This window comes from Bactrocera dorsalis, chromosome 6 (assembly GCF_023373825.1).
Source record: "Bactrocera dorsalis isolate Fly_Bdor chromosome 6, ASM2337382v1, whole genome shotgun sequence".
Classification (NCBI taxonomy): Eukaryota; Metazoa; Arthropoda; class Insecta; order Diptera; family Tephritidae; genus Bactrocera; species Bactrocera dorsalis.
The window spans coordinates 34,976,414-34,990,894 of NC_064308.1; the positions used below are offsets into that span (position 1 = coordinate 34,976,414).

At 35.1% G+C, this 14,481-nt stretch overlaps 1 protein-coding gene across 1 annotated transcript; it reads left to right on the forward strand.

Moving 5' to 3' along the window:
* Window positions 1-639: 639 nt before the first annotated feature.
* LOC125779295 (uncharacterized) lies at window positions 640-2,721 on the forward strand. Its single transcript, XM_049460560.1, has one exon. The coding sequence runs from the start codon at window positions 767-769 to the stop codon at window positions 2,321-2,323; it is 1,557 nt and encodes a 518-aa protein (XP_049316517.1). The 5' UTR covers window positions 640-766; the 3' UTR covers window positions 2,324-2,721.
* The last annotated feature ends 11,760 nt before the right edge of the window (window positions 2,722-14,481 follow it).

Genomic DNA, 14,481 nt, shown 5'->3' on the forward strand with positions numbered 1-14,481 from the left:
AACAATTTCGTTAACAGGGTTAAGAGCTCCTCTCCAGGACACGACCGCATTACTTACGTAATGATCAAAAATCTCCCCGATTCATTTAAAATAAGACTGATAAACCTATATAACAGCATTTTTTCATCTGGTATTTTTCCTCAAAGTTGGAAGTGCGCTTTTGTATCTCCCATCCACAAGCCAAACAAACCAGCGGATAATATATCAAATTTTCGGCCCATATCCCTAGTTGTATGTAATAGTAAAGTTCTGGAGAAAATAATTGCCCACAGGTTGATGTGGTTTGCTTCTGGAAACAAATTGTTAAGCTCCACTCAAGTTGGGTGTAAAAGCGGTCATAGTACCATCGATTCCCTATTAACTTTCGATCATTTCTGTTCGAATGCTTTATCCAGTAAAAAACACATCACAGCTCTTTCCCTTGACTTCCAAAAGGCTTTTGACCGCATTGGAGCACACGTAGTTTTAAGGCAACTAAGAAAGTGGAAAGTGGGTGGCAAAATGTATAACTTTGTCAAAAACTTTCTAACGAATAGAAAATTTATGGTCAGAGTAAATGGCGTTTCATCCGAGATATATGATTTGCAAAATGGTATCCCTCAAGGCTCTCCTCTTTCGGTAGTGTTATTTATTATTGCATTTGACGAAACAAGTCAAATTATAGATAAGTACAAAGTAAGTTACGGGATTTATGCTGATGATGTTTTAATATATACCAAAGAGGACAGCCTTGAAACGGTTCAGGCGATTTTTTGTAAAGTCCTTAATGACATTACTGTCTGGTCGGCTCAGTCAGGAGCGATTATATCATATGAGAAGTGCAATACCAATTATATCATATGAGAAATGCAATGTCAGCAGTTTGAAAATATTAGGCGTTTTATTTGATTGTAAATACACTTTTAGGTTTCACTGTAATTATATTAGAAATAAACTTATCAAACGCCTCAATATTATAAAATATTTTTCGTCTAAAAAATCATTTGTTCATACTACTACACTTTGTAATATTGTTAAAGCATTATTTTTAACTGTAATTGACTACGCGCTGCCAATCTATGGAACCTGTGCCAAAAGCAACTTAAATCTTCTCAGTGCTCCATATTACGCAGCGGTGCGGAAAAGCTTACGGGCCTTCACCACCACCCCCGTCGACAACATGCTAACTGAATCTGGACTCCCTAGCATAAATGAGAGAATCGAATACATGACTGCAAGCCTTATATACAAAATTTTATGCTGCAGTAACAGCCACCTCTTTGACGAAATACTTAAAGCTTCCAATCGAAAGTATCTTCCAAAGCGGCTCTCAGCGATACACCGTGTACTGATCACTGCCAAGAAATTAAATGTATCAGTTAAACCAACTCGGAAAGTGAACCCAAACTACCCGCCTTGGCTGCTGTCAGACTTATCAATTGAAACCCGTTTACAAACATTTCAGAAGCAAAACACCTGTCCACAACTTTACGCGCAAAATTTTCTGGAATATAAAGCTGAGCTAAGTCAAAAAGCATTCAACTTTATTTTTACCGATGGTTCGAAAACCAAATTTTCAACCTCATTTGCAGTAGTCTCTGAAAACCTTGATGTTTTAAGAAAAGGTATCCTGCCTAATCATTGCTCCATCTACACCAGTGAAATCTTTGCTATCCATCAAGCCGCCTTAATTGCATCGAAAACCAAGGGCAATTTCTGCATTTGTACTGACAGTCGGTCTGCCATTGATGCCCTCTGGAAATTCAAAAAGGACAGCGTTCTAGTAACCCACACCAGGGATTTGCTAATTAAACACAAAAACAAAATTAAATTGATGTGGATTCCTGGCCATTGCGGCATCCAAGGCAATGAACTAGCTGACTCTGTTGCGAAGAGTCTTCATAATAACCCAGCTATCTGTTTTGACACTCTTGAAAAGGCCGATTTGTCGAGACATGTACGGCAGTATATTAACAATAAATCCTTACTAAAGTGGAAAGAATATGTTCACCATTATGCAGATATTAATCCAACAAAAATTAGGCCTACTTTTCCTTCCGATGCTAAACAGTCAGACATTCTCGTTTTCACAAGACTTCGTTTGGGCCACACGCAGATCACTCACGGACATCTTCTTAGTCATGGAGTATCATTATGCAACGTTTGCGGGGCAATGAGCACATCTGTGAAGCATATCTTGGACAACTGCCCTCGTTTTTCTATTCAAAGGCAACGGATTTTTGGCTCGACTGTTCCATCACAACTTCTTTCCGACACTGCAGCACTTAACATAAGCAAGATATCTAGTTTTATAGCCTCATGCAACCTATCTCATTTAATTTAGTTAACCTTAACTGTATAATATTTGTAATCCATAAACGAAATGTAAATTAGTATTTCTTTTGTAAAACCAGCTGATGGCCTCGAGCTAGTGCTGTTTTTTTTTTTCTTGTTTCCTGTATATTTATTGTGCATGAAATAAATAAATATCTATCTATCTATTGTCTTTTTAGCTCTCCAGTTTCTGTCTGTTATTCTGTAAGCTGCTGCGAATTTTGTTAATTTATCAATTACTGTTACAAATGATTGCTTATTGAAATGAAATATATCTACATGAAGTATCTCATTTTTATTGGTTGGAGTTTCAGTTAGGTGAAATTTAGGTTTAGTGGGTTTCCTATCGTATTGGATTTGTTGGCATTTTTGGCAATTATTTACTATCAATTGTATTTCTTCTTTGAATTTTGGAAAATATATTTCATCTTTTAATGTGTTATAGGTTTCATTTATGCCACTATGCATATATTCTTTTGTGTGGTATAGTGATATTTGCTTATGTAATTCTTCTTCTTCTTCTATTTCTGAGGCTCTTTTTGTGCATTTTATAAATTTTAAACTTCTATCTTGAGCAAACATTTCAATAAGTAGTTTTTGTATTTTATGGTAATCTGCTTCAGATACTTCTGAAAATATTCCTACTATTCCGTTTCCTTGTATATATTTTTTTAATGTTTCCTTGTTCTCTTCTTTTTCATCCATTGGGTTTATTTCAATTAGTTTTCTTCCATGGAGTCTTTGCATTTGCCCTTTTTGTCTATATGTTAATATAATTTGAATTTTATATTTATTTACAATTTCTTCTTAAATTGGAAAGTGTTCAAGCAGTTCTTCATCTGCTGAATGAATTGTTTCCGACAATGCTGAGTTTGATTCATTGTCGTTACCTTCTTTTATTTTTGGTGAGTTTTCAATTCGACTCAAGAAATCAGCTACAACATTATTTTTTCCATTTAAATATTGTATTTCAAAGTTGTATTCTTGCAATTTCAATAACCATCTCTGGTGGCGTTGAGAAAATTCTTTTCCTTTATATTTATTAACAAGATATTTGATCGGACAGTGATCAGTTATTATTTTAAATTTATTGCCATATATATATGGTCGAAAATATGTAATAGAGAAAATTACCGCTAAAAATTCTTTGTCTGAAGTTAAATATTTTTGCTCATGATTATTTAGAGTTCTTGAAATATAGCATACTGGTTGGCCTTGCTGTGAAAGCACTGCTCCAATAGCATAGTCACTAGCATCAGTTGAATTCTTTGTCGTACTCTGGGAATTTGAGAGTTGGGTGAGATGAAATGAGTGCTTTTAAATTTTCAAAGCTTTCAATATATTGTGGATCTTTAGCGTTTATTTTATTGCCCTTTTTCAAATATTTTATCATGGGGTAAGCTATTTTAGAATAATCTTTTATGAATTTTCGATAATAGCCCGTTGCTCCTAAAAATCCTTTTAACTGTTTCTCAGTTTTTGGTATTGGTAGCTTTTGAATTGCTATAATTTTATCCGGATTAGGCTTGATGCCTTCTTTTGTTAAAATGTGTCCTAGGAATGTAGTTTCCCTTTGAAGAAAACTGCATTTATCTGCCTGTATTTTTAATTTATTCTCTTGTAGTTTCAAAAAAAATTTTTTTAATGAGTTTATGTGCTCTTCTAATGAAGTTGAAAAAATTAATATGTCATCTAAATATACGACACATATTTTATTTATATATTCCCTCAATATGTCATTCATAAATCTCTGAAAAGTAGCTGGGGCATTTTTCAACCCGAAAGGCATTCGGACGTATTCATATAGTCCTGCCGATGTGACAAAAGCTGTTTTCTGGATGTCCCTTTCTGCCATTAAAATCTGATGGTAACCTTTTGCTAGATCTATAGTGCTAAAGTACTGTGCTTTGCCCAATTTATCTAAGATTTCTTCGATATTCGGTAGAGGATACTTATCGTCTACAGTCAATTGGTTTAACCTCCTATAATCAACCACAAGCCTGAATTTTTGTATTCTTGAATTATCTCTCTTTTTCGGTATTATTAGAATAGGTGAGCTATATCTACTGTGACTTTTTCTTATTATCCCTTGCTCTTCTAATTCAGAAATTTGTCTTCTTACTTCTTCTTCATGTTTTGGAGGTAATCTATAAATTCTTGAGTTTATTTGTTGATCCCTAACTGTTTTAATTTCATGAACTACTGCTTTTGCATTTGTGAGCTTGTCCCCTTCTTTATAGATAAGTTTATTGAAATGCTTTAATAATTTTTCGATTTCCTTTTTCTCATTTGATTTTAAATGATCGAGGTTGATGTTCTTTACTTCACTTATATCTAATGAATAAACTTGCTCTTGCATAGTTTTCATATAGAATGGAAGATTCACACCATTTTTCAAAATTATTGTCATTTTTTCGATATCAATGGTTTTAACGTTTTTAAAAAGGAAATCATTTCCTATTAACAAATCATATGGTTTATTAAAATCCATTAATAACCATCTCATTTTTGCGTATTCCGGGTATTTAAATTCTTTGGGACAAGGGCTTTTTACCTTAACATTTGGCGTTTTAATTATCCCGTTTAAAGTATTCACCAAAGTGCTTTCACTTTCAAGCACTGGTAATTTAAATTTTTCGAAACTCGATTTTTTCATTATACTTATGGTTGAACCTGGGTCGACCAAAGCATACAATTTTTTCTCAAAAAATGTTAATATTATTATAATTTTGTTTGATGATTCCGAAGCTAATTTGTAAAAAACTCCTCGTTCGTGTTTGATTCTTGTGGATCACCTCTCCTACTCATTGTGTCCACGTCCATGGGTTCTGGTCCCCTATTTTGTACTTGTAGTCTACTATTTACCGATTTTCTTTGCTGTTGTGAATAATTATAATGATTTTGATTTGTTCGAACTTGTTCTGAATAGTTTGTACGATTTTGCCATCGAGGCTGTCTTGTTTGATTAGATTGTTGTCGATGAAGGTTTATTTGACGTTGTCCGGATTGTGGACGATACTGTTGTTCAGAAAAATTTTGATTTTGTGAACGATATTGTCCTGAATAAAAATTTTTGTTGTTAACACCATTATTTTTGGTATTAGCTTGAAAGTTGTTTCCCCCTTTTTTTAGATAAGGATTTAGATTGCCTTCATCCAACCCAATAAATTTATAAATTTCATTCGCCATTTCCGTTAATGATGTGACCGATTGCACTGTATATGCAAATGTCCCTGATGCTAATTGTTTTATTCGCTGAATTAGCATTCCCGAAAAAATTTCTCTCATAGTGTCACCATTTTCGCTTAGTGCACTATATTCTGTTATGTCATCCACGATTTCGTTTAATCTTTTACTTAATTCAGCTATACTATTTACTTTCAGAATCGAAATTTCTTTCGTGATCATCATTTGATTTTTTGTGGGTCTATAATGTTGCCTTAATTTAGTTTTACAACTTTCCCAATTTTCAGGTGAGTTTATTTGCAAAAAAATTTTTGCTGATCCACCAATTTTCAAATCATAAATAACCCTGAATACTATTTCTTCCTGTCCTACATAGTCCCTTCGTACCCTGTCAACTGCTTCAATGAAAGATGGCAATTTTTTTTACAATTCCTTCAAAGGGAGATACATATCTTAAGTCTTTTTCGACTCTTTGCCTAATTGTAAGTTGATTTATTGCTGCATTTTGTGCAGCTATCTGTGTTAAAGATGCCAAGCATCGAGTTAGCATTTCTATTTGCTCTGCCATATTTTTTATTTTTATTTTATTTTTGCAACAAAAATTTTAAAACAATTGCGTTCGTTTCTATTTCTAACTTTATTGTTTTTGAATTGATTGAAACATTTAGTGAGTATAATTTCTGCGTTGACTTTTTTTTTTTTTTTTACAAAGAAAGTAATGACTTCAAATAAAACTACTACTTAAATTATTAGTTGAATATTATTTTACCTTGTTGTTGGTGCTGCTGTTTTTGTTGTTGTTACTGTTACTGGTGTCGTTGTTGTTGTTAATGTTGCTGCTGTTGTTACTGTTACTGGTGCCGTTGTTGTTGTTAATGTTGTTGCTGTTTTTTGGTAATGTTGTTGCTTTTGTTAATGTTGTTGTTGTTGCTGCTGATGTTGCTTTTGTATGGCACTTACAAATATCTCTGGTACACAATTACATATGTATATTTTTTTATAAAATTATTTTATAGTTCACTTTTTTTTTTTACTTCAACAAATTATGCGAAATTGTATATGCTTTACATAAATATGACGCCTTAAAAAATTAGTTTTTCTTTTATTTTTATTTTTTTGCAACTTTCATTTATTTAGCAAAGTTTATTATTAATTTATTAACAATTTATTTATTTAGCGTATTTTATATAGTTTAATTTACTTCATAATATTTCATTTATTTAGTATAAGTTTGAGAATAACTTTTGCTTTCAACGCACTAAAATTGTTACGATGTATTTTATAGTAGAAAAATGGGGAACACCGAATTACCGACTGCGCCAATTACGATATTACATATATATCTTTGGTTTGAATAAAAACTCCGGTACTTCCGTACTGTGCGGCTTGCCGTTCAGTTTATTATTCATTATCTTATTCTTTATAAAAATCTTATTTCCTAAATTTACTTGAAGCCGTTGTGCTGACTTGACATTCCTCAGCATCAACGACCCGGCATATCTTAAATAAACATATCAAATAATAACAGTGGCATTGGATTTCATTTTTAAAGAATTTAAAATATGATTGCTTGCTTATGCATATTTCTTTATTTATATATTTATGCATGTTAATATGTATGTATGTAGTTGAATCTGAAGATTCAACTTACATTTTATAGGAAAAAAAAATACTTAGAAAATACTTGTCTTTTTTGGTATATCGACAAGTTTGAAAGAGGTGGAATCGTTTGACGACGCAACTCGCGTGCAGCTTCGGGATGCGATCGAATAGTTTTAGCCCAGTTGACGTAGGTCGTAGTGTTTACCATAATCTCTGAATCAAATGTTACAAGGAAAGTTCCCTTCGTTAGTTTCATCAAGTTCTGGGATTATGTAGACGCTGGTTGATCGTTGATTACCAGTGAATAATTTGCTGCCCACATTTGCACACCGAAATATTAATCACCTCAAAAATTATTTAATAAAAAATGCACATAGGTTAAAATATACATTAATTTATTATAATTTAAGGTTTTCACAATCATTGTTATTGCAATCAAAGTCTTATAAAAAATTATAAATTATTTGTGGGCGACGAATGTATGTAGGTGCACGGAGCGGGGTGGATGTAAGTAGCACACCGGACCGATGAGGGATCGCAGGAGGGCTTTACGTAGCGCCGCGTATGATCGAAAAAAGCTTGTATATAAATAACGAAGGTAGATGACTTATGTTTATAGCGACTGTGTACACGAATTACGATGTGCGATGATTGTGTGTGTCTTCTGTGTCGAACGAATGTGTTGAATCTGCTCCGGGGACCATCCTTTATGCTGAGTGGGTGGATGTACAAGTGTGGTGAGCTGTCTTGTGTGTGAGTGTGGTGTCGTCAAGTGTTAGTGTGTGCTACTTTTTCCGGATAAAGTGGGGGGATGCTTAACTCATTAGACATCCTGGGCCCCCTAGGCGAATGTTTTGCCTAGTATTTTGTATAAGGTGATACATGTAATTCGGCTTACTGTTGCCGAAGTAGCCGAGGTTGCATAATAACATATTAGCTGTAAGTAGCGATTTTGGTTTTAATATAAATTTGTTTTTATGTTTGTTTTTATGTAAGTAGTGGTGCTTGGTGGTTTTATTTATTTTACTAGCGGTTATTTACAATTGCTTATTTTATCGGTTTGGTATACCGGTTGTTTATTGTTTGCCTTTTCTGTATTATCGGCAATTGTTTGCATTTTATTTATTATCGCCTTATGAAAGATAGAAACTCCACGCCTGGCTCAGGTATGGCCAGAATGGGTACTCCTTAGCCCTGGAGTTAGGGCTGTGCCAATAGAGGGATCTTGCGAGAGCGTGGCCGGTAATTGCGAACGGCTTCATTCGAATTATAATTTTTTTAAGTGGGATGTTCATGCTTTACAACAGACTCTCACCAACTACCCTTATGAGGAACGCTTATGTAGTGAAGATTATTCAACTTTTTGGAAAATTTTATTGTAGGTAATATTTAAGTGCGTATGCAATAATTTTACAAGTAGTAGTGCGCCACCGCTTTAGGATTTGTTCAGATTTTTTTTTTTGTTTTCCCATTATTGGCGAAAGCCATCCTGCGGGGCCGAAAAGTAGTATGTCCTTGAGTTTTTAATATTGTTACACCGAAATCTTACTTTGTTTTTTCTACCAATATGTGAGGTATTGGAATATCGTGGCTCTAGTGGTAGTCGTACGACGTACCGGCCATTATTTAATCGAGTAGTTGTAGCTTAAGAGAAGTCTTAACAATAGTGATCTTCTAGAGTTTGAAATCTCCTTAAGTGTGAATTAAGGTATTTATTTGCATTGTACTCAACTTGAGTTGGTATGGTTGTAACTAGTTCGGTAACTAGTCCACTTTGCGTTTCACTGTGCAGCGTTTGAACTTTTTGTGCCTTAAGGAAATTTCAACATGGTGTCTTTTGGCAATTTTTGCAATTATTAATATTGTGTGAGTGGGACAAGCAGTTTTTACAAAGTCTTTTTGACCTGACAAAGTTGTTCCTCTCGTTTATGTTTAATTTTTTAAACTTCTCGCAAGTTTTAAGTTTATGCCCTCTATTACATAGTTCGCATGACGGTTTTCTGTTCGGATATGAACGATTGCGTTTTGTTAAAAATTATGTTTGATTTGTTTTTGCTTCTAGCTTGGGGTCTATTGAAGCTTACATTGAGGTCGTGTTTAATGTTCTTATTATACTCTCGCAACAAAGTTGCTAAGGAGAGTATTATAGTTTTGTTCACATAACGGTTGTTTGTAAGTCCTAAAACTAAAAGAGTCAGATATAGGGTTATATATACCAAAGTGATCAGGGTGACGAGTAGAGTTGAAATCCGGAAGTCTGTCTGTCCGTCCGTCCGTCTGTCCGTCCGTCCGTCTGTCCGTCCGTCCGTCCGTGCAAGCTGTAACTTGAGTAAAAATTGAGATATCATGATGAAACTTGGTACACGTATTTCTTGGCTCCATAAGAAGGTTAAGTTCGAAGATGGGCTAAATCGGCCCATTGCCACGCCCACAAAATGGCGGAAACCGAAAACCTATAAAGTGTCATAACTAAGCCATAAATAAAGATATTAAAGTGAAATTTGGCACAAAGGATCGCATTAGAGAGAGGCATATTTGGACGTAACTTTTTTGGAAAAAGTGGGCGTGGCCCCGCCCCCTACAAAGTTTTTTGTACATATCTCGAAAACTACTATAGCTATGTCAACCAAACTCTACAGAGTCATTTCTTTCAAGTATTTCCATATATAGTTCAAAAATGGAAGAAATCGGATAATAACCACGCCCACCTCCCATACAAAGGTTATGTTGAAAATCACTAAAAGTACGTTAACCGACTAACAAAACACGTCAGAAACACTAAATTTTACGAAAAAAATGGCAGAAGGAAGCTGTACCCAGGCTCTCTTTTAAAATTGAAAATGAGCGTGGCGTCGCTCACTTATGGACCAAAAACCATATCTCAGGAACTACTCGACCGATTTCAATGAAATTCGGTATATAATACTTTCTTAACACCCTGATGATATGTACGAAATATGGGGGAAATCGGTTCGTATACATTCGGAACCAAAATAAAAAAATATGTAAATGACGGATAATGAAATCTCGATTATCACTTTATCATGCGAGAGTATAAAATGTTCGGTGACACCCGAACTTAGCCCTTCCTTACTTGTTTTTTATTATTTTTATACTCTCGCAACAAAGTTGCTAAAGAGAGTATTATAGTTTTGTTCACATAACGGTTGTTTGTAAGTCCTAAAACTAAAAGAGTCAGATATAGGGTTATATATACCAAAGTGATCAGGGTGACGAGTAGAGGTGAAATCCGGATGTCTGTCTGTCCGTCCGTCCGTCTGTCCGTCCGTCTGTGCAAGCTGTAACTTGAGTAAAAATTGAGATATCATGATGAAACTTGGTACACGTATTTCTTGGCTCCATAAGAAGGTCAAGTTCGAAGATGGGCAAAATCGGTCCACTGCCACGCCCACAAAATGGCGGAAACCGAAAACCTATAAAGTGTCATAACTAAGCCATAAATGAAGATATTAAAGTGAAATTTGGCAAAAAGGATCGCATTAGGAAGGAGCATATTTGGAAGTAATTTTTTTGGAAAAGTGGGCGTGGCCCCGCCCCCTACTAAGTTTTTTGTACATATCTCGGAAACTACTATAGCTATGTCAACCAAACTCTATAGAGCCGTTTCCTTCAGGCATTTCCATTTACAGTTCAAAAATGGAAGAAATCGGATAATAACCACGCCCACCTCCCATACAAAGGTTATGTTGAAAATCACTAAAAGTGCGTTAACCGACTAACAAAAAACGTCAGAAACACAAAATTTTACGGAAAAAATGGCAGAAGGAAGCTGCACCCAGGCTTTTTTTAAAAATTAAAAATGGGCGTGGCGTCGCCCACTTATGGACCAAAAACCATAACTCAGGAACTACTCGACCGATTTCAATGAAATTCGGTATATAATATTTTTTTAACACCCTGATGACATATACTAAATATGGGCGAAATCGGTTCTCAACCACGCCTTCTTCCAATATAACGCTATTTTGAATTCCATCTGATGCCTTCTCTGTATAGTATATACATTAGAAACCAATAATCATAGCGGAATAAAACTTTACTCAAATACGGTATGTGAGCTGAGGTATCCCTTGTGGAAAAATTGTTGTGATCGGACTATAACTTTTCAAGGTCCCTGATATCGAACACGAAGAACTCAGTGCCCAACCTAACCTAACCTAATTTTTCACCGAAAATATCGGTAAATCTCTCAGAATTTAATTCTAATTAATCTTACAGCAAAATAAAAAAATATGTAAATGACGGATAATGAAATCTCGATTATCACTTTATCGTGCGAGAGTATAAAATGTTCGGTGACACCCGAACTTAGCCCTTCCTTACTTGTTTCTTTTAACCTTTCCGCAATTTCATATTGGGTGGTGAGAAAATCTTTCATTTGTTGCCACGTTGGGCACTTTTTTCGGGATGAGAGCGATTGCTCCCATAAAAGTAACGACTTTTCTGGTAATGCGGCGGTGCAAATGTTTATCAGAATTGGGTCCCAGCTGTCTGTGTGAATATTTTGTGTCGACAGAATCGACAAACAATTAGAAACAGAGGATTGTAGTGTTACAAATTCTTCACTTGTTTCTTTCTTGATTTTAGGCAAGCTTAATAGTGTCGTTACTTGCTTATCGACCAATATTCTTTCGTTTTCATAACGTGCTTTTAGAGCTTCCCAAGCAAACTTAAAATTATCGTCATTAAGAGCGAACTGTTTTACTATTATGCCTGCTTGACCTTTAATTTTGTATCTGAGGTGATACAATTTTTGCGCTTGTGATAATTGAGGATGGTTTATGTACACGGCCCTGAACATGTCCCGGAAGGACGGCCATTCTTCATAACCTCCGTTAAAGGTTTCTGTGTCACGAGCGGGCAACTCGAGTTGGATGCCTGAACTTGCCTCTTGATTGTCTATTTGTGGCAGCTCTACTCTACTGTGGGGAATAGGTGCAATTGCTTTAATGAGCTTTAATTGATCGGAGATCATAGCTTTTGTTTCCTCATATTGGTCCAAGCAGTTTTCGAAAATATCGTAAGCCGATGATTTAAAATTTTGAGGTAGATCTGAATCTTCAGATTCTACTATGGCATCATGAACCGCTTGGAGTCGTGTCCCAAAATTATTAAGATTTATAATTTTGATTTCTAGTAACGATTCCGAGTTTTCGTGAATCGGTGAAGAGGCAAATCTAGTGCAGTATCTTGTTAAACTATCACTTTCTGAAATAAATTTAATAGCCTGTTTTGAGCGCAAAGCTGCTGCAGGTGTATTACCATTTTTTTCGTTATTAACCATTTTTATTATATTGTATATTTGTATATTAAAATACTGTTAAGGATCAAGTATAATAAATTGAACACTCTTTTGAAGAGTTTTTTTTTGGTTTTAGATTATATCTGTATAAAACGTATTTTTAACTAATTTAATTAATTTTTAACTAGTTAATTACTTTTAAACCGTCTTTTTGATATATTAAAATATTTGATGTCCGAAATTTCGTATTTAGGTACACCCTAATACTCGGACTTCTATATACATATGTATGTATGTATGTACTTATGCTTTGTGCGATTGAGAGCTCATTAGAGAGATCAATTCGCTTTTGTACGCAATCCTGCTTGTTTTTGTTTGACAAAGAACAAAAGGTATTGTCGAATAAATGCCAATGTGGAATTTAAAATATGTGTTTGTACAAATCTTCTGACTCGGCTATAATCGCGTAAGCGGTGTCTACGCCAGTAAAGAAGAAGAAGTTTGTACAAATAGTAAGTACTAATATTTATTTTCTATAGTTCTCACAAGTTCTGTAAGTTTTGTTGAACGTTTTTTTTTTTCCTTTGAGATTTTGTATGCTTGTTTATATTAGTGATGAGCGATATTTCACTACCGGTGATTTTTTCACTGTGATTAAAAAATCACAAATCGCAACTGCGATCATTTTTTATAAATAGCAGTTCGCTTCTATGAACTGCGATTGCGATCGCAGTTCGAAACTGTGATCGCAGTTCGAACCTGTGAATAGCGATCGCAGTTCGAAACTGTGATGTTTATACTTTTATTATTAGTTATTAGTTTTGGAGGATGGGATCATGTGTAGAAGTTCACGCAAGTGAGGAAAGTTCTCTGATCGCCATTCACTTGGGAGTGGCCAGAAACGATTCTTTTACATATGGCTCAAGCAGCTCACGACTTCCGGTCTTTGGCCAAGTATCCTCTGGGTAGCCTAAGAACATCCGTTTTAAGGGGAGCTAAAGTGAGAAGACGAAACATCCCCTACATGGCTATAGGCTATAATCGCGTAAGCGGTTTCTACGCCAATTAAGAAGAAGAAGTTTTGTCACTTCACCGTCCTATTGGTTTTTGACAGTTCTTGACTATAAATCTATAGTGCCTTTCTTTAAGGCTCGAAGGACCATGAATAATTTGCTGCCCACATTTGCACACCGAAATATTAATCACCTCAACAATTATTTAATAAAAAATGCACATAGGTTAAAATTTACATTAATTTATTATAATTTAAGGTTTTCACAATCATTGTTATTGCAATCAAAGTCTTATAAAAAATTATAAATTATTTGTGGGCGACGAATGTATGTAGGTGCACGGAGCGGGGTGGATGTAAGTAGCACACCGGACCGATGAGGGATCGCAGGAGGGCTTTACGTAGCGCCGCGTATGATCGAAAAAAACTTGTATATAAATAACGAAGGTAGATGACTTATGTTGATAACGACCGCATGCATATTTGTCTTTTTTATACATAACCCACGCTGCAACATCGATAAAATGTCAAAACACCTTCAAAGGCCATTTTTTGGTGCGAATTGCAATCCTGTAGTAAGAGACGTACCTATCTGCTAAGTCTACTCCTCCCATGTATTTGTTGTAGCTTGAAATTGCATGTGGACAATCAACGTTAATGTACTTTCTGTTTACTTTATCCCATCGTCGAGCGGATTGTAGGGGTAATGATCCAGTTGACGTGGAAGCTATAAGCACAGAGCGGCTATCCATCCACTTGACAACACACAATTTGTCATCTTCCCTAGCGAACTCTTCGTGACTACCTCTTCCTTTTTTTAATAAAGTTTTGTCGTTTGATAACTTTGATCGAAGTTCCTTAGGTATCCTGTTGAGTTGAATAGTACCAGTCGCAAATATTCCTTTATCCAACAAATGCTCGAGAATGTTTATAGAGGTGAAATATCGGTCAATGAATACTTCACTACCTTCACTGAGATCTGTAGCAAGTTTTTGTACAACAGTACCACCAATTCCCAAATGTTTATTCGGCTTTCCATCGGGCCACGTGTTTGCTCCTTGGTATATAAAAAAGTCCAGTATTAAACCATCAGGCGATGCTAGAA